General features: G+C 40.5%; 1 protein-coding gene across 1 annotated transcript in view; it reads right to left on the bottom strand.

Moving 5' to 3' along the window:
* The window catches only part of stk31 (serine/threonine kinase 31), a 97,891-nt gene extending 77,585 nt beyond the window's left edge, over positions 1-20,306 (bottom strand). The window contains exons 1-6 of the mRNA XM_072575300.1: positions 20,238-20,306; positions 17,468-17,519; positions 11,778-11,839; positions 7,295-7,393; positions 4,511-4,585; positions 252-410 (exon numbers count right to left, since the gene is read on the bottom strand). Of these exons, the coding sequence (XP_072431401.1) occupies positions 252-410; positions 4,511-4,585; positions 7,295-7,393; positions 11,778-11,839; positions 17,468-17,507 (435 nt within the window). The 5' untranslated portion in view covers positions 17,508-17,519; positions 20,238-20,306. The remainder of the gene's footprint in view (positions 1-251; positions 411-4,510; positions 4,586-7,294; positions 7,394-11,777; positions 11,840-17,467; positions 17,520-20,237) is intronic.
* Between the last annotated feature and the right edge of the window lie 290 nt (positions 20,307-20,596).

Raw genomic sequence — 20,596 nt, 5'->3', positions numbered from 1 at the left:
TATTTATAAATTTGCATTTCTGTGCAAAACTGAAAGAATTGGGTGACATTTAATGGAACTACTAGAACAAAGAGCAAAAGAAACAACTCTTCTGTTTGGACCCTTCAGATCAAATCACTTGAACCATACAGGTCTTATCTTCTGATGCTGTAATCTTCATGAATAAAACAAAAACATTTTACAAACTTTGCACATCATGAAGCAAGTCATTGCATGGGCACCATCAAGACGATCAATATGTTGTGCATTACCTGGTCAAATGGAGTTACATCTTGATTATGTGGAATCCGCAGACCCCAGAGTCTGAATCTGCTGGCCAATCCAGGATACTGCATATCTTCCAGAAGTTCGACAATACATGACTTTTTTAGAGTTTCAGAATTTCCATAATCGACATAAGTCATCAGACACTGGGAAATAAAAAGATAAATTTGGTGTTTTTTATGCACAAATACCTAAAGCAGTTTCACCAATGATTTTTTTTCTTAAAAACCAAAAAAAAGTTTGCTTGGTTTACTCAGTACTGTGCAATAACACACAATAGCATTAGAGAAATGCTACTAACAATGCTTCCATCACAGGCTATGGATTCAATGGGAAGACCATCTAACAAATACTTGCATCCTCTTTAAAACCAGGAGCACATAAGGTGCTGACAAAACTCTTGCAGAATCAACTACAATAATCTGGGCATTGTGCCTAGATGACTGAAAAACAATTTACTGCATCAGATTCTGTTTTCTCACTTCTCACATTGTCAACTATCTGGGAGAGGACAAAGAAATTGCTTCAAATACACTCAAGCTCTGCTTGGAACACAGACAGCCTCAACTTATCCCACCCCTCTCATCCACTCCAACGCACAATCCTCCATTCCAACCCCAACCTCACAAAATAAACTAGTGGACACATCAACCTCTACATCACCGAAGCCAAGCGCCAACCCAGGGACACCTCCTGTCACCAAACCAACATTTCCCCGACCATCACCTCAGAGGATCTCCCATCCAGCTCCAACCTCAGTTCTGGAAATCCACACCGCCACTTCTTACCCAAAAATCCACAAACCTGACTGCCCTGGTCAACACATAGTCTCTGCCTGCTCCTACCTGACCAACACATCCCTGCATACCTTGACACCATCCTGTCCCCTTTGGTCCAGCAACTCCTGATATAGATTTGGGATACCACACATACCCTACACCGCCTGCATGACTTTGGTTTCTTCTTCCCTCAATGCAGCATCTTCACTGTGGACATCCAGTCCCTGTACATGTCCACCCACCAGAATGAAGGCCTCCAAGCCCTCAGCTTCTCCCTCCCCACTGACCCAACTAGACCCCAACCACCAACATTGGTTCAATTGGCAGAACTGGTCCTCAATCTCAACAACTTATTCTTCAAAACATCCCACTTCCTTCAGACCAAAAGGGGTAGCTATGGGCACCTGCATTGGCTCCAGTTATGCCTGGCCCTTCACTGGATACATGGAACAGTCCATTTTCCAAAGTTACACCTGCACCATTCTCCACATTTCCTCTGCTATGCACCATCTCATGCTCCCACATGAAGGGTGAACAGTTCATCAACTTCACAAACACCTTCCACCCTGACCTTAAGTTCACCTAGACCATCTCTGACACCTCCTTCTCCTTCCTCGACCAGGGTAGTCTCTATCTCCAGTGGCAGACTCAACATATTTCAAACCCAACTCCTACAGCTACCTTGACTACACCTCTTCCCACACCCCCCCCCCCCCTTCCTGTAAAAATGCTATTCCTTATTCCCAATTCCTCCATTATATCTGTTCCCAGGAGGAGCAATTCCACTCCAGGACATCCCAAATGGCCTAATTCAAAGGCCGCAATTACCCCACTCACGTGATCAACAATGTCCCAGCATATCTCCTCCACTTCCCATACCTCTGCCCTCGGACGCCACCCCTCTAACCGCAATAAGGATTGAATAACCCTTGGTCCTCACCTTCCACACCATTAATCTTCGTATACAGCACATTATCCTCTGCCATTTCCACCACCAATGATCACACCGCACCAAAGATACCATTCCGCAGAGACTATTCCTCCACCCACAGCTCCCCCTCACTTCCGTCTAAGGTCTCAAAGGATCCTTCCACATCAGGCAGAGACTTTCTTGCACATCCTCCCACTTCATCTACGATGTTCACTGCTCTCAAGGTGGTCTCCTCTATATCAGCAAAAAGGACGCCAACTCGCTAAGGGTTTTAGGACACACGCATCAACCAACCAACCCACCGACCTTCAACTCCCCCTCCCACTCCCACTCCCCAAAGGACAAGCCCTCCTCCACTGCCTAATAAAAGCCACCTGGCAACTGAAGGAACAACGCCTCGCCTCATCCTCCACCTTGGAACCCTTCAACCACACATCGGCTTCACTAGTTTCCTCATCTTCTCTCCTCCCAACTCTTTCCAGATCTAACTCAGCACCGCCCTCTTGACCTGCCCATCTCCTTCCCACCTATCCAACCTCCAACTGCATTGACCTATCGCCTTCCCAGCTATCTTCCCCTAATTATCTCTCAGCTCCCTTTCCCTTCTGTATTCCTGATGAAGGGCTTGTGCTCAAAATGTCAACTCTCCTGCTCGTCGGATGCTGCCTGACCTCATCCGCTTTTCTAGTGAGACACTTTTTGGCTCCAACTCTTCAGCATCTGCAGTTTTCACTTTCTCCAAGCACTTTAATGAAAATTCTTGTTGTAGCAAAACCCTTCAAAGCAACTACAGCCCTACTCAAGTAAGGGGACCAAAATTATATGCAATACTCCAGCAATGATCTCACCCCCAATACCTTGTACAGTTGCAGCAACACTTGCCTAGTTTTATAATAGTCCAGGTTTGGAATACACTGTCTATAAGTATAGTTGAGGCAGGTTCAAGTGAGACACTCAAGAGGGCATTGGATTAAACAACATGCAGGGTTACAGGGAAAAGCTAACAGTTTGACTGAGTCAAAATTGTCAGACATCCAACATAAACACAACAGAGAAAGTGTCATCCTTCAGCACCATCACGATTCTGTGATGTCAAAAATGCATCCTCTGGATCATGTGAAACAACCACCACATTCAAAATCAAATGTCGACCTGCTGGAACAGACACCTACTTTGAAGAATACAAGTTTAGATTAGATTCCCTACAGTGTGGAAACAGGCCCTTCGGCCCAACAAGTCCACACCGACCCTCCGAAGAGTAACCCATGACCCATTCCCTACTAACACAACTATCATTATGGGCAATTTAGCACAACCAATTTATCTGACCTGCACATCTTTGGATTGTGGGAGGAAACCGGAGCACCCAGAGGAAACCCATGCAGACACGGGGAGAATGTGCAAACTTCACACAGGCAGTCGCCCGAGGCTGGATTCAAACCCGGGTCCCTGGCGCTGCAAGACAGCAGTGCTAACCACTGAGTCACCGTGCTGCCCGTTGTGCTCAAGCAACCCACAGGCTCAAAATTGGACACTCTAAAATGGACCCACAGCCAGAAAAATTGGACCTAATATAAAATTGGCCAAATTAAATTCAATAGCAGCCAACAGCAACAGAAAACAGTGAAAACTAAGGTCAAAGAGGTTACAAAGGTGCAGGGGAACCAGTTACAACCAGTTCACGAGTTGGGTATTAGAGAAGTATCAAACAGACGTTTTGACACTTTGACTTCTACCAAGTGCCTGAGAAGGTGTACTTTACACATCCCCGGCATGGCAACAAAGAGTGTTGGCATGACCGCATTGGATGCTTTGAACTGTGCCCATGTCTGCATTGGCCAATGGTCACAGAATATTCTGGAAACTCAGGGGCAAGCAGGGATAAAAATACACACCTCAAAGCTACCCTCTCAGTGAAGACTCGCAGCAAGACTCATGGCAGAAGAATGTGCAGCAACCCAAGACCACCCAGAAGATCCAGAGTGACCTGCAAGACCCACCTTCATGGAAGACAGCCAGTCCTACATCAGAGAGGAAGGAGGTTCCAACTGCCCAATTTGATTACATGGATTGTTTTGGGCAATATATTTTCTCAGATAGATAGAGCTAGTCAGAGAGAGTAGTACTGTGGAAATTTGGGGAACGCTCAGTGTTTTTAATAAAGAAAATTTTGTTAATAAAATCAGGTTGAACCATTACCAAATTTTGTGTCCCTTTGTCCACCTCAGCAACAGCATTGGGTAAAGTGTTTTTAATACAGAAACTTGTCAGATCGCCCAAAGCACAAACACAATACATCCAAGTATAGTCAGTTCTGATATAACAACAGTTTCGTTCTTGCGTGATCTCGCGTTATTAGAAAATTGCACAGTAGCTGCACCATTTAAACTATTGGGGCCAGAATTGCATTATAGCCAATACAGGTAAGGAAAGTTCACATTCAACAAACAAACAATGGTCTAAATTCTTCAATTACGTTAAAGCCAATTTGCGTTGAAGAAACATGCGTTATAGCAGAACTGACTGTATGCAATACCTTTTCATTGGTTATCATCTTTTTCAGCTTGCACCTATACCAACATTGGTCTTCAGAATATAATCCACCATAAATCTGCAAGAATAAAAACATTTCCATTTTGTTCCCTGTAAAAGAGCTATTACATGATACAAATGTGTACAATAGTCAAGAACTTACTGAACAATAAGTTTACAAACAACAGTCAAATTAATAGGCTGAATAGATATTTTAAAACAGGACATAAACTAAGTTTCAGATCTCATCAAAACCTCATAATGCAAGGTGTAAACTAGATAAATATTCAGTGAACACCTAACCTGGGAGAACATTAATCACTGCTATATCACTGGAGAAGCAGGGCACAAGCAAAAGATCTTTAGTATCCACATCGCACTTGCTTGGCTATCAGATACCTCCTTACAGAGCTGATTTGAACATTCCAATGCACTGTTAGGAAATCTGGATTAGATATATCAAGAACCTGCTACTGGTGATCGGAATGTGTTTTTAAAAGGATCGCAAAGCACATCTATAAATCTAAATGCAAACAGCAAACTGTTTAGGATGTCATAGGATGAGGACAGGAGAGAGATGGTCCCTCCAGAGTGCTGAAAGGGGAAAATAGGGGAAGATGTATTTGCTGACAGAACTGCATATAGAGCTGGCAGAAAATGATCTGTTGAATATGGAGGCTAATGGGGTAAGAAGTCAGACCAAAGGGACTAACAGATGTTCTAGGAAGAAAGATGGCATGTGAGATAGTGCATGAAATGGATTGGACACAACAGAGAGAGTCCTGTCAACCATGCTATGAGAGAATCATCAGCAGAGCAAAAGGAAGATGTATCAAGGAGGGCTTATGTGCAAGGTGATGTCAACAGAACAGATGCTGGAAAAATGGAATGGAGTTCTTACAGGAGTTAGGATACAAGGTGGTACAGTTGAGGTAGCTTTGAGAGTCTGTATTAACTATTAGTTGCTAGACTATCTCCAGCAATACAAAGAGGAATCAAGTGAAGAGTCAGAGATAGACCAGATTAAATTGAGAGGAGGGTAGAAATTGGAAATAAAATCATTGAGGTTTTCCAGTTCACAACCACAGCAGAAGGCAGCATTGATGCAGTCATTAATGTATCAGAAAAGCAAATGAGAGAGAAAACCAGAGGAGGACTCAAATTATACAAATTCTGCACCTCCAAAAATACAGAGCTAATAACTCATTGACAACCCCAACACAGCATAGCCTGGGGTTAAGATAGAATCTGAATGGGTAACCATATTTATCACCCACTGTCCCTAGACACTACAAGGGAAACTAGAACTTAACTAGAAGTCATGCTGCTTCCAGGTGAGTAGATAACTATTCCCAAATCAGACACCAAGGGTGTGGTGCTGGAAAAGCACAACAGGTCAGGCAGCATCCGAAGAGCAGGAAAAAACTATTTTTCAGGAAAAAGCCCTTCACCAGGAAGGGCTGTCTCCAGGTGGGTCCTTCAGCTGTGGGCTGTTTTCTAACAACTCATGTTTTTCAAACATCATGAAGCTAATGACAGCTTCCAAATACTGTCCACTTTCCACTGACCTCAGTGTATTGCCCAAGCTCTGTGGAGTACATCAGTTTGAGAATGAGTGCTAACATACTTCATTGGAATAAAAAAAACTTCAGCTTTGTCTACACATTGGTGGACATCTTAAAATTTTTGAGAAGCCCTAGGTGAAAGCACTTGTTGATATCAACCACAATGTGAATGTAACCAGTTTTGGTCCAAAGTTCCATTTTAAGGAAGCGTTCAGAAAAGATTTACCAAGATGGAGGGTTGGAGTTATAAAAATAGGCTGGGCAGACTGGGACTTTTTCTGTTGGGTTGAAGAGTGACTTTACAGAGGTTTAATAAAATCACAAGGAATAGAGAAGGTGAATAGCAAGGTGGGGGTAGTTAAAAACTAGGGGGCACATTAAGATGAGAGGAGAAAGTTTTGCAAAGAACACAAGAGGCAATATGTTTACTCGGAGTGGTTCATGTGTGGAATAAACTGCCAGAAGTAGTGGTGTATGGAGGTATAGTTAAAAATGTTTAAAAGACATTCGGGTAAGTATATGATTAGGAAAGATCTGTAGGGATATACGCCAAATACATGAAAGTGGGACTAGCTTAGTTTGAGAACAGGAGTAGTTGGACTGAAGGGTCTATTTCTAAGCAAATGCTTTTGTTTGTATTTTGTTCAGCTTCACAGCACAGGTAATGAACTTTCAGAGATTTACATTTTTCAAAATGTAGGTCTCTCTCTCTCTCTCATTTGACATCCTTACGTTTACAGTCCTGCACAGTCAACCCACACATACATATGACATTTATCCATAATAAATGGCATCCCGCTATGAAGTGCAAATCTGCGGGGGACTTATTTTTCTCGTTTAAGGTCTTATCACCTGTACAAACCTTTGTATAGTCCACTGACTTGCAAATAGTTTCCATGACAATTGCATTCAGATCACTAATAAATTTAAATGAATAGCTAGGGCTTAAACACAAACTCAGAATCCAGTTTGCATACAGGACAAAAGGCAATTAATAGCAATTATGTGCCTAGACCAATCATTGTAGCCCTAAATCTGGAAACCTTGGCTATTTTTATACCAAAGTGAAAGTGAGTTGCTGCCATATGAAGAAAATTCCAAAGCAATCCTTTGCTTATTTATAGAATTATGCCGTAAGGAAAGCACAAAATGAAGTGGAGGGGATAGGGGTGCAAATTATCTTAAATAGCTGCTTCATCAATTTATCTCAATTTGTAAAATACCTTTCCAGGAGCAGGATCTCCAAATACCTTGGCAGCAAATGGGCAGATTTCTGTCAAAGCAGTAGATATCTTTAGAAGATCTTCAATTAATTCAATTGGCTAGAAACGAAATAAATACAAGATGTTAATTTAACAATATTTCAGCAGTTTAGAATTCAGGTGTAAGTGTCATGTAATGCACTTGATTCCAATAAAGAGATCAACCTACTGCGCTCAAGAGAGTGAAAACTACATCACACAATCTAGCCACCATGTAATATCTAGTATACCTAAAATAAGTTCTAAGCATACAATGTAGAAAATTCTTGAGGGGACCTGGACTGAAGGACATAGGGGTCAATGTTAACGCCTTCATGACAGGCAAACAAAAGAGGCTGATTTGTTTTTAAAACTGCAAAATGCAGTCCGAACTGATTGCAGTCATAGTGTTATACTGTGCAAAGTTTACTGATAAGCCGGTGTATATCTTTCTGCAGTAATGGGACACTTCATTACAATATGTAAATCAGGCACCCATCATGTAAATTGAGAGTTTGATTTAATTATTGCAAATCTTAAGGCTTGGGACATTCAGCAACTTAAGTAAAACTAAAATGGTTGCCGAAGGTCCATTCTTTTTATAGCAGCACTCAAGAACAAGTGATGAGCAAGAAATCTGCCAGCCATGACCTCTCCTCACAAACCACAATCTGATACGTGAATCAACTTGTTCCCAGGGATGCTGCTCTCCCTGGTGCACCCGTTGATGTACGTGATTGACTGTCTCCCCCCTTCAACCCATAATTTCATCCTCCCTTCCAATAACCCCTCCAATCCCAGATCCCCTCCCTCCCAATTTGATTTGTGCCCACATCCTCCACCCTCTGACCCTCAAATCTTTTCTGATTGCGCGATCTGCTCTCAGCAGTTCCTAGCTGCAGCCTACTGTGGCCTTTTCTGCTCTCAGTTAAGAGTGACCACGACACTATTCTAGGAACAAGGATTTCTCCCTGGTATCCTGACCAACATTTACCCCTAACCAATGACACAGACAACTGCATCGTCACCATTCAGGTTGGTCAGACCTTACAACTTCAACGGTACAACTAATATCCAAATTTTAAAAAAAATATTTTATAAATTGCTTTAACTGTTTTGGGGCAGCCTGAAGGTGGTAGAGAAAGGCAAGTTCTCTTTCTTTTCATGAGCAAAACAAAAGCTCACTTTATAAAATACATTTACTTGAACTACACTATGGATGAGGGCACTTTTGGCATCAGCAAAGAGACACAATATTAAAGAAGGAAATGAAGTGAGTAGCAGTATTAAAGACAATACAGCTTCATTGAAGCATAATTTAAATATAAAACTGATCCAAACAGAATCTCTACGGATTAAATTGAAGATTAGCATGGAACTAATCCATCATTGAAAATGGTTCCTTGCTAATCCCTAGCTGAACAGTGCAAAGAAAATTAAAGATAAAATGTGAAGTATAATTAGACTAACATATTTTAACAACAATTGTATCTGCACAAGACTTAATTATACAAAATAGGATGAGATAGAGAAAGTCTTTTGGTGATAAATAAGAAGCATATTTTGTGGTGTTCAAAAATGTTCCAGTTAGTTAAACTATTGCTACTCCAATAAGAAAGGAAGCACAACATGACCCTGACTCTGGTAATAGAATAATTATATACCCCCAACATGAGAACATTTAGGAAAACAAGCAGAGAAATAATTTGGCTCCTTGGCATATTTTAAGCAGTAAAGCTCCAAGAGAATGCATTCAACTAGATGAAAAGATTATCCAAACAATAAGAGTAAACTTCATTTTCTATTGTTGAGCAAAAGTTAAACTACCAAGAAATGGAAGGATACAAATATTGCACATTCTCGTGAGAAAAAAGCACAGTCAAATCTTTGGATCCACAGCTGCAGATGGAATACTACCAAGGATTGAGCAACATTTAAAGAAAAGTTTAGAATTAATTTGGGCATGAAACTACAATGCTGTTGGAGGAGGATAGGATGGATTGTCCACTTGGGGGCTTTAGATTGAGATATCAAATGCTTCAGCCTTTTCATTCGCATTGATGTGCTAAGGCCTCCTATTACTGACGGTGGGTATATTTATGGAACTAGCTCCACCAGCAAGTTGCTCAGTTGTCCACAAGTTAATGTCTTGATTGGGCAGGACTGTAGAGCTTTGATTTGATCCATCAGTTGTGAGATGACCTACATGTCTCTCACATGGTATCTATACTGACTGGCACTCAATTAGACTGGTGTTGTGGCTTCACCAGATTGACACCTCTTTTTAAAAGTTGTCTTGTGCTGCTTCAGCCACACCCTCCTGGCTTGGTGGTAATCATAGATTGGGGCATATGCCAGGCCATGAGGCCAGATCATGGTCAAATACGGTTCTGATGATGGCCACAGCATCTTGTGGGTGCCCAGGTTTGCGTTGCTAAAATCTATCCATTCAGCATAGCAGTAGCACCACATGACACAGTGTGGTAACCTCACTGTGAAGCAGGAACTTCTCCACAAGGACTTCTGCAGTGGTCACTCCTATCAATTTGGTCACAGACATGTGACAAGTAGATTAGTGAGCACAAGGTCAAGTGCAGTTTTTCCTCTTGCTGGTTCTCAACACTTACACAGGCTGTCTAAAGGCCTGTCCTTTAGAACTCAGCTAGCACATTCTTCCTGATGATACACCCAGTGTACATTTATTCCCTTTGTCACTCAGTTCATCTTTCAGAAGAGAAATGATTTATCAGGTGAGGGCAGAGATTAAGGGTGAGGGCAGGGCTGGCAGAAGATGGTGATCAGCATTACCACTGACTTACCATCTCTGATGCCATGAAATGCCATAGAGTCAATGTTGAGAACTCCCATGACAATTCCCTCCCAAGTGTACACCAATGTTGTGCCACAAAATAGACAAATGACTCAGATGAGAAAAGCAAAAGTAGGTGAGAAACTGAGGATGACACAAAGGGTCTGCAAAAGGACACAGACACATTAAGCACAAGGTCAAAACTTGGTATATGGAATATTATGTAGAAAAACGTGAGGTGATGCACTTTGGCAGGAAGAATAGAGGACATCAATATTATTTAAATGGAGAAAGACTGCAGAAAACTACATAATTGAAGAATTTAGAAGTGCAAAAAAAAGCCTGCATCCAAGTTCAGCAGGTAATAGGGAAGGCAATGTTGACCTTTATTGCAAAAGAATGGATTGTCCAAGTAGGGAGCTTTACATGATAGTCAGACCACAGCTGGAATACTGTGAAGAGCTTTACATAGTTTCACTATGCTGATCCCAGGTTTGGAGAGATCATCTTAATGAGCAGACGTTGTGTAGGCTGAGCCTGCTTTCACTGGAATTTAGAACAACGAGGAGTGACTTTCTTGAAACAAAGATGATTCTTAAGGGTATTGACAGGGTAGATGTAGAAAGATTGTTTCCCCTTTTAGGAGAGTCTAGGTCCAGAGGGTATAATCTCAGAATAAGGGGTCATACATTTAAGACAGAGATAAGGAAAAGTTTCTTGGCTCAGAATGCCTTGAATCTGTAGAATTCTTCACTCCAAAGGGCTGCTAAGGCTGGATCGTTAAGTATGTTCAAGCCTGAAAAAAGACAGATATTTAATCATTAAAGGAATCATGGGTGGTAGGGAAAAGTCAGAAAAGTAAAGTTGAGGATTATCAGATTAAACATGATCTTTTTGAGTGGCAGGCTCAATGTCCAACTGGCCTATCAAAATCATATGTCTCATGATCACCTCTGGTGGGTCTGAGGCATTTCCTGCAAAGTATAATTCCAGAGGAATGACTAGCCTTTAAGTTAACTTTTAATCATAGATTTATTACTTGGATAAAAATTCCAACATCCGCTTTGGGAATTGAACACATGCCCCCACAGCATTAGCCCGAGTATCGGGATTACTAGTCTAATAACAATACCATAAAGCAATCACCTCCCTGTACCTAGATAAAGGGCTTCTTTTCCTAAAGACTAACCATTCATAAATGAAATAGTAAAACAAATAGATGGAATTTACTTCAACTCATCAGCCAAATAATAACATGGAAATGCAAATTTAAAGTACTACATCATGAGCTGAAGGCAAGTTTAGAGTATTTTTCATTTTGCACAGGATTAGCAAATTGTGGAATAATCTGACACAACCTATTAATGTAGAATCCATAAATTTGCTTTTTAAAAAACACATTCAGTTCAGGGAAAGTGGGCCATGATAAAAGTCATTGCGCAGTCATAGAGCAAGACGAGCAGATGCAGCTGGTGAACAGAAACATTGACAAACCTGTCTTTGTGATGAACATCGTATGGCATTTATTAAGTCCATCTTTTGAACTATGTACATACTTTGTAGTCTCCTAAAACTATACACTCTCACAAACTCCTCCAGGAATCTAGAATACAAAACTATTTTATTGTACATAAAAGGAAATTACATTTGTATTACCTGGCCCCAAAAGGTAATTGGGTCTTCAATGTGACTTCCCATTACATCTTCAACTTTTAATACTAGAAATTACAAATATTTAGCATTATCAAAAAGGGACATTTCAATATGCAAAACCTGAGCAGTTACTCACACTTTAAAATACATTACTTCAGTTAAAGAGTTTTGCTGTTCAGCCTTCATGCTTTGGTATTGCATAAAATAAGATCATTGTGAAATCTCTGCAAATTGAGTTCATTCAAATTATTTCAAAGACCAGGTGCTGTTATGGATTAGTAGTCCTCCCAGCACAGGTTCCCAAGTTTAAATTAAATATATCCAAATGGGATAAAGGCTTTTTCATTGCCGTATCAGGACCAGTACCTCAAATTCCTCTGGAGGTACAGTTCATTGATTTTAAAAACTACAGTCCTTAGTTACTGTCTATCTTACATTTTCCTTGCAGCACCCAAATATGATCAACAGTCAAACTGAGCAGAAAGGAGTGAGTGAGTGGGAGGGAGGTGATTTAACTGTTCAGGTTTAGGTCATCAGATCACAATTCTGACGGAGTGGAGAAATTTATGTGCTCAGGATGTTGTCCTGATTTTTCTCTTTACAATACCAGTTGATCTACTACCTTTTCAATCTTTTCCATTTTCACGTCAGTTCCCTCGACTTTATTTCTACCTTTCCAATTTCTCATTATTTCTAATGTGTGCCTTTCATCTTTTCACCGTCCTGCTGGATTTTATATTCTTTGTTTTACTATTTTTGACTGCTTCACTTATCAAGTTCTAGGGACGTACAGCACAGAAACAGATCCTTTGGTCCAACTCGTCCATGCCAACAAGGTATCCTAAATTAATCTAGACCCATTTGCCAGCACTTGGACCATATCCTTTTAAACCCTTCCTATTCATACACCCATCCAAATGTCTTTTAAACTGTACTAGCCTCCACCACATCCTCTGGCAGCTCATTCCATACACTCATTACCCTCTGCATGAAAAAGTTGCTCCTCGGGTCCCTTTTAAATTTTACCCCCTCACCCTAAAACTATGTCCTCTACTTCTGGATGTTCTTCTTAATTAGAATGGAATTGTTTAACTCATTAACCGCTTCTTTAATTAAAGTATCTTCCATTTATTCCCTACTAAGGGGCTTATTTTTTGGAATCAAAGCATTGCAACAGAACATTTACAGATCCAAAAGGAAACCATTTGGTGGATTGAGGCTGTTTTGTGCTTCTACAAAAGCAACTCAGCTGATGCCACACTCCCATCTTTTGCCCCAATTTTCCCTACATTTAGAACCAGAGCTTTCACAGCATGCAAAGTGGGCAATTGGCCTATCGCGTCCACACCAGTCAAACATACTTTTCTCTTCAGATAAAGTATCCAATCTCCATTTGAAAGCTATAATTGAATCGGACTTCACCACAGTTTCTAATGCATTGAGTTAATGATTTGGGATGCCAAACACTCATTGTCAAGAAGATTTTTCTTCATATTAGCTTAAATTCTTTTGCCAATCAACTTAAAATTGGTGTCCTTGGATTCAGAACCTTTCTACTAATAAGGAAACGTTTCTGAGGAGCTCTCTTGTGGCATAATGGTAGTGTCCCTAACCCGAACAAAGAGACCTGCATTCAAGTTCCAACTGCTCCAGATATATATACTGACATCTCTGAACAGGTCGATTAAAAAAACCAAGTTAAATAAAAAAAAAAGGAACTGTTTCTCCAGATCTATTCTGGCTGAACCCCTCATGATTTTGAGAGCCATTGTCAAATCTCTTCTCCTTGTAGAACTAAAAGTTGAGAATAGCCCCAGCTCCTGTCCAATTTACCTTTGTAACTGAAGTTCATCATCCCTCGAAGCATTCTCACTTATTTTTAAATACTCTTTCTAATACCTTTGTCCTTCCTCAAGTGCAGTGAACTGAAGAAGACAATACTCCTGTTGAGGCCAAACCATTGTTTGATAACTTCCATGTTATTGTACTCTATGCCTCATTTATAATAGGCAGGATCCCATCAGCTTTATTGACTAGTTTCTGAAGCTTCCCCATTGTGTCAATGATTTTTGCACGCATACCCAAAATCACTTTGATCTTGCAAAGATTTTTGTAACTGAATCCTTAATATTTTATTCCCATTCCTTATTCTAAAGGAAAATGTACCACTTCACATTTTCTGCATTAAATTTCATCTGCCATGTGTCCATTTCACCAGTTTATGTCCTTTTCAAGTCTATCTCACTCAATTCACCGTAATTACAAGTTTTGCATCAACAATAAATTTGGAAATTATAGCCCCAGACACCTAAGTCTCAGTCTTTAATACTGATCAAACTAATGGTCCAATACTACAATACATGTTTCTCCAATCTGAACAAGAACCATTCAGCACTATTCCTAGTTATTAGCTAACTTCAAATCCTTTCAGTCCTTTTTATTCAACCTGATATAGATATTGTTAAGAATGGAAAATTAACAAAGTGTCAAACGAATCTTTGTCTATTTGCTGCTGATTGATACACACATATATACAATTACATATTCTAAAGGAGGAAGTAGTTCATTTCCCTGTGGTTACCACAGAAATATTACACTAGCCTGAATTTTTTATTAAGACAATCAAGATCAACAACTATTACTATACCTGTCGTGTCTCAGAAGTGGAAGTTCGTGTAAATTTCATTATTTGAAATGCCCCTGCACACAAGGTCAATGCGAAAGAATTCACAGACAGGATGTACCAGAATTGCTGAAATAGTTTCACAACCGGAAAACTCACATTCTACATAGACACCAGGTGGCATAGTAGCTCAATGGTTAGCGCTGCTGCCTCACAGCACCAGGGACCCAGGTTCGATTCCAGCCTGGGGTGACCATTTGTGTGGAGTTTGCACATTCTCCTTGTGTCTGTGCGGGTCTCCTCCAGGTGCTCCGGTTTCCTCCCACAGTCCAAAGATGTACAGGTTAGGTGGATTGGCCATGCTAAATTCCCCAGTGTTAGATGCATTAGTCAGGGGTAAATGTAGGGGAATGGGTCTGGGTTACTGAGGGTCAGCGTGTACATATTGGGCCAAATGGCCTGTTGCCACACTGTAGGGAATCTAAAAAGACTTTCTACTTAACAATATCATTTTTCACTTAAAAGAAGGACTAAGTTAACTTCTTGTTCTGATGACCATATCTGCAGCAGAAAGTGAAGTCTGAAACTTACACCAAACATATGAAGCTAAAACATAAGATACTGAAGATGAATAAGAAGCTAGTTGACCATCCAAAAGAGAGAGAGAGAACAGTAAATCCAAGCAATTCCTTGCATCATTCTGGTTCAATAGTGATGACCAACAGCATTTTCATTGGTCCACAGTGGTACATGATCATGACTTGATGAAATGAATGCTTGCTCAGAAAACTGGAATTGAAGGACATGAAACAGTGTAACCATTAGGAGCTTAAAGCCAATGTGTTTAGTGAATGCAATCATCCTATAACAGGTTCCCTACCGGTAACTAATAGCAATCATTTTTTGTTTCTCCATCATACTATCAATGACTCCAAACAGCACATCAATGTCCCATTGTTTATTCTAAAAAGGAAAATAGTACCCAATTATCCTATCACAAAACATGTAAATAAATTAATTTTACCTATTCAATTAAATAGTTAGTGATGGCAACAAGCAAAATTAACGTAGATGAAAGAAAAGGTTGAAGTTATACACATTAGCATTACTACAATGCAGATAATTCAAGTAGACTCAGTTGTACAGCATGAAAACAGACCCCTCGATCCAACTCATCCATTCCAACCACATATCCTAAATTAATGTTGTCCCATTTGCCAGCATTTGGCCCATATACCTCTAAATTTTTTCCTTTTCATTACACATTCAGATACCTTTCAAATGTTGTTATTGCACTGACCTCCATCACCTCATCTGGCAGCTCAGTCCCGACATGCACCCACCCTGTGCATAAAAAAATTTGCGGCTCATGTCTTTTTTTAAATCGTTCCCCTCTCACCTTCGACCTCTGCCCTCCAGTTTAGGGCTCCCCTACCTTGAGAAAAAGACCTTGACCATTCACCCTATCCATGGTCCCCAGGATTTTATAAACCTCTAAAATCACCTCTCAGCCTCTAACACTCCAGGGAAAATAACTCCAGCTTATTTAATCTCTCCCTATAGCTCAAACCCTCCAACCCCAGTTATATCCTTGAAAGAGTGCAGAAAAGATTTAGAAGTTCAACAACATCTTTCTTATAACAGGGAGATTAAAAATTGAACACAGTATTCCAAAAGTGAGCTAACCAATGTCCTGTACAGCTTCAACATGATCTCCCAACTCTTTTACTCAATGCACCAATAAAGGCACTATCCCAACTTCACTATCCCAACTATCTGGGACTCCACCTTCAAGGAATTATGAACGCGCACCCCAAGGTCTCTTTCTTTAGCGACTCTCTCCAGGACCCGATCATTAAGTGTTCAGGTCCTGTTCCGATTTGTTTTAATAAATTAAACACCATCTGCCACTGCCCAGCCATTCCAATTAAATATCCCTTTGTGCTCTGAGGTAATCTTTTGAACTGTCCACTACACCAATTTTGGTGACATCGATAAACTTACTAATCATTACTGGAAGACAATGGACTTATCCTAGTGCTACTGAATTTTTCAATTCAGCCAGCTGTTTGTTGTCTGCATTTTTGTTACAGTTGCAAGTAGTTCTGAAGAAGAATCAGACCAGAATGGAAAAGAAGATGCATTTTTCTCTCCACAGATGCTCGCAGCCTTGTTGAGCTTCTCCAGCATTCTCTGTATTTGTTTGTGTGGAAATAATGCTAGTCCAGCATTCACAACCCAAGTACTCTAAACACCATCTTAAACTGTACTAAACATACCAGATTATAGTGCCACACTCCCATTAAAGAGAAATGACTAGTGGTGGTTTAACCTGAAGGTCACCGCATCTCAGACAAGGGGAGAGGTTAAGAAGCAGAGTCCTTTATGGCAACTTCAGCTATTATAGGAGAGGTCACTCTGAATCACAAACCAGCCCTCCAGGTAACTAAGCTAAATCAACCCCCTATACATTGGTCACTAAGCATCTCTATAAGCATGCATGGTTTCACAACTTTTTTTCGAGAATATAAAATTCTTCTCAGTGCACTACATGTTTTAGATTCTTCAAAATACGCAGTATTCAACAAAGTTGGCAATTGATATGCTCCCAGACATTCCCAAAGCCAGGCAAGAAAATATAGGGAATATTGGGCGGCACGGTGGCACAGTGGTTAGCACTGCTGCCTCACAGCGCCAGAGACCCGGGTTCAATTCCCACCTCAGGCGACTGTCTGTGTGGAGTTTGCACATTCTCCCCGTGTCTGCGTGGGTTTCCTCCGGGTGCTCCGGTTTCCTCCCACAGTCCAAAGATGTGCAGGTCAGGTGAATTGGCCAATCTAAATTGCCCGTAGTGTTAGGTAAGGGGTAAATGTAGGGGTATGGGTGGGTTGTGCTTCGGCGGGGCGGTGTGGACTTGTTGGGCCGAAGGGCCTGTTTCCACACTGTAAGTAATCTAATCTAAAGCCCAGCTCTTATTTTTTTTTCATCCCTCCAAAATTCCTCTGCTAAAGAATTTGATAACTAAATATAATTATGTAGAACATAGGAAACCTAGTAAATGTTTAAGTACCTATTCCTTCAGGAGGATTCACTTCCTTTCCATCATCCATCTTGAAAATTTGCTGAAACAAAGTGGAAAAGCATTATTGCATGTGTATGCATAAAAGGTACTTATTCTCTCAACCTTTGTGCACAATATAAACTTTCCCAAGTCAACCTGACCCTGACTGTTGAAGAATTGTGTCAATCCAACTCTGGATGTACAATAATCACAAAGTGCTCAAGAGCAGGTCAAGGCAACATAACTGGTCAAGGTCTCTTTGAGAGGAAAGCCTTTGCACTGCCTCACCTCAACCTTAGACCTAAAATCTTCGTACAAAAAACCATGAGCAAATACTGTCTCACTTCTATGCTAAAGGTGTGATATAACCATGAAACTGGGAACTTCTGTGATACAGTGGTAGCGTACTTATGTCTGGGCTTGTCTCAGAAGTGTGTGTCATAAGAATCTAAACAAGTTCATTAAAAGTAATTTTTTTATAAGCGTTTGATTTCAGTGCAGTCAAAATACTGTGGTCAGGGCTGAATCTCCGCAAAGCGATCAAAGTACATTTTTAAAAAAATGTCCTCAGGGAATGGCAACTCTGACCAGCACCCCCAAAACATTTACTTAACAGCTATGGCCAGAGATTTGTGTGTATTTATAAACATGGACGAAATCTTTCTTGTAGCCAAGAAAATCTGAAGGCAATGGTTTATGTTACACCAAAAAAGAACTACAAACATGTATTCTTTTTATTTTACCCATCTTTTTAAAAGAAGTTTACTGATGAAATAATTTGAACCAGCCGTGAAAACTCAACAAAAGCTGGTGTTTTGAGATAAAAGCTGCTCTCAAAAATCCACACTTTATATAATCCTTTTTGTCTTAGTTTAACTCAGAAATTAAATTTATGTCCTAACCAGATCAGTATCGTGAAAACTGAAAAAAAAATCAGAAACAAAAAAACAGATGGAGAGAAATCAAAGCTAACATTTTGGGTCGAGTGAATTCTGAAGAAGGGTGCAGCCTAATGGAAACATGTCTTTAAATCAAAAAAAAGGGGAGGAAATAGGTATTGTTACTTGCCACGTACGTACAAACATTTCATTCTATTTATTTTAGCTGTTCTCATGTTATTCTACATTATAGCAGGGAGACCAGAATTGAACAGTTTCCAAAAGTGGCCTAATCAATATCCTGTGCAGTGCAACATGATATCCCAACTCCTATATTCAATACATGCAAGTGTATCATACACCTTCTTCACTACCTTGTCGACCTGCAACTCCACCTTCAAGGAACTATGAACCTGAGCCCCAAGGTCTCTTTGTTTGGCAACTCTCCCCAGGACCTTACCATTAATTGTACAAGTCCTGCCCTGACTTGCTGTACCAAATTGCAACGCCGTACGTTTATCAAAATTAAACTCCAAAACTTGGTAGATAGCCTTCATTCACAACAATCAATTCTAATCTATAAATCAGCTCTTAGGAGCTGTTCAAAACCTTCCAGTTCAGTTTTGTTTCAGTTTCTTCAACCATCCAGCTTTCCTCAACTATCTGTGACAACATATCTTGGAAACCCATGAAAAGTCAGGAACTTATCACATTTCAGGTCACAAATACAAATTCGCATTTCTTACTAAGTACATACTGGAGTCTTATTCTGCACTCTGCCATTTTGGGGGCAGCAGTCAAAAAGACAAGGTTCATGCCTAATCCTGTTGTTCAAGGGCAACCAGTCAAATACCTGCAACAGGTGAGCACAGCCAACATAAGATACCTCTCACTTCAGGTCTACTGCAGAAATTCTGTCAGGAATCAGGTCTTTGAAACAACTGGCTCAGTGAGCAGTGATCAACGTCTCTCCTCGAGAAAAGCAACTGCTCTGTTAGATGCAAATCCAGCCTGCCTTCCTCCCCACTCAGCAGTACAAGTGTATTGAACAAATGTACTCAGCTGTACAACCAACCCATTGAGAAAGGCCCATAGCTGACTTCAGTTAAAGCATGAGCTCCTTACTTTACATATCTGACCGCTCCTCACGAATCAAAAACACATTGTTCTTACACTGTGAGGAAGGTAGCAATCACATCCAGAAGCCTGAGTATATCATGTGCATCTTCCTACATGCACCATGTCACCAGTATCTGCAGGGAGAATATATTGTGGAGCACGTGCCTTTACCGTAAATTGTTTTAAAACACCGACAATCAAGTCCTACTTAACCTTGAAAAACACATTTGGTTTTAATTCGAATTCTAAACGAAACCTGAGCATATCTTCACTCATTCCAGCCCGTATGCAGAAAAGTTCAAGCTACCATAACAATAAATTGAGAAGCCAGCGAAGAAAAGACTGCAGCCTGCACCGGTGCCTTACCGAGTGTCCAGCCTCTGACCCAGATCATAGCCCAATGCACCGAAAGAGGCTTGGACACTCCCCCAAAATGTGGAGGGAAGCAGCAAAAGGCTGTTCCAAGAGCTGGGGAAACACTTCCTGAGAGAGGCTGTGCAGTGCAAGTGGGTTCTGACAGCTCAGGTTCTCGTTTAGAACCGCCTGGGCACCCAAAAATTGAGGTTCACAATGTAACTTCAAATCAGATATTACAAAGGAAATTACAACAGAACTGTGCATAATTGGACAGACTTGTTCCCCCACAATGTTCTGTCCATCTGCCGAGCGTTATTATTAAAATTCTCATCAACAATGCGTTTGTGATGACTATTTTTGCTGATGCTATCAAAAAGATTCCAAGAACCATCAAAACATGGGGGTTTACCCCCAGTTGGCATTACTTATTAGCGGTTATTATTTTGTACAAATGAACACATTCTCCAGTGGCTGGATTCTCCCGGGAAGTCCTCTGTTCACGTTTTAATTCTTGTGCCTTCCACAAAGGCCTTTTATTCACCACGTGTTCACTGTGTTTCCACGAATAATAAATCGTATACAGTAACTGAAAAAAAAATCATTGTTCAATGTGAAACACAAGGTAATGAATTTGGCAGAAAGACCTCTAATGATCCATTGCAGTGTCAGAAAGTTACAAATGATTGGAAAATCCTAAAATAAACGAATCAGATGATGAAGAGCCCTGCTTTCCAGTAACTTTTTATTGGAATTTTGAGCACACATCATTTAGCAGTTATAGCCG

Source organism: Chiloscyllium punctatum, chromosome 8 (genome assembly GCF_047496795.1).
Source record: "Chiloscyllium punctatum isolate Juve2018m chromosome 8, sChiPun1.3, whole genome shotgun sequence".
NCBI lineage: Eukaryota > Metazoa > Chordata > Chondrichthyes > Orectolobiformes > Hemiscylliidae > Chiloscyllium > Chiloscyllium punctatum.
This window is presented reverse-complemented; position numbering and strand designations above follow the sequence as displayed.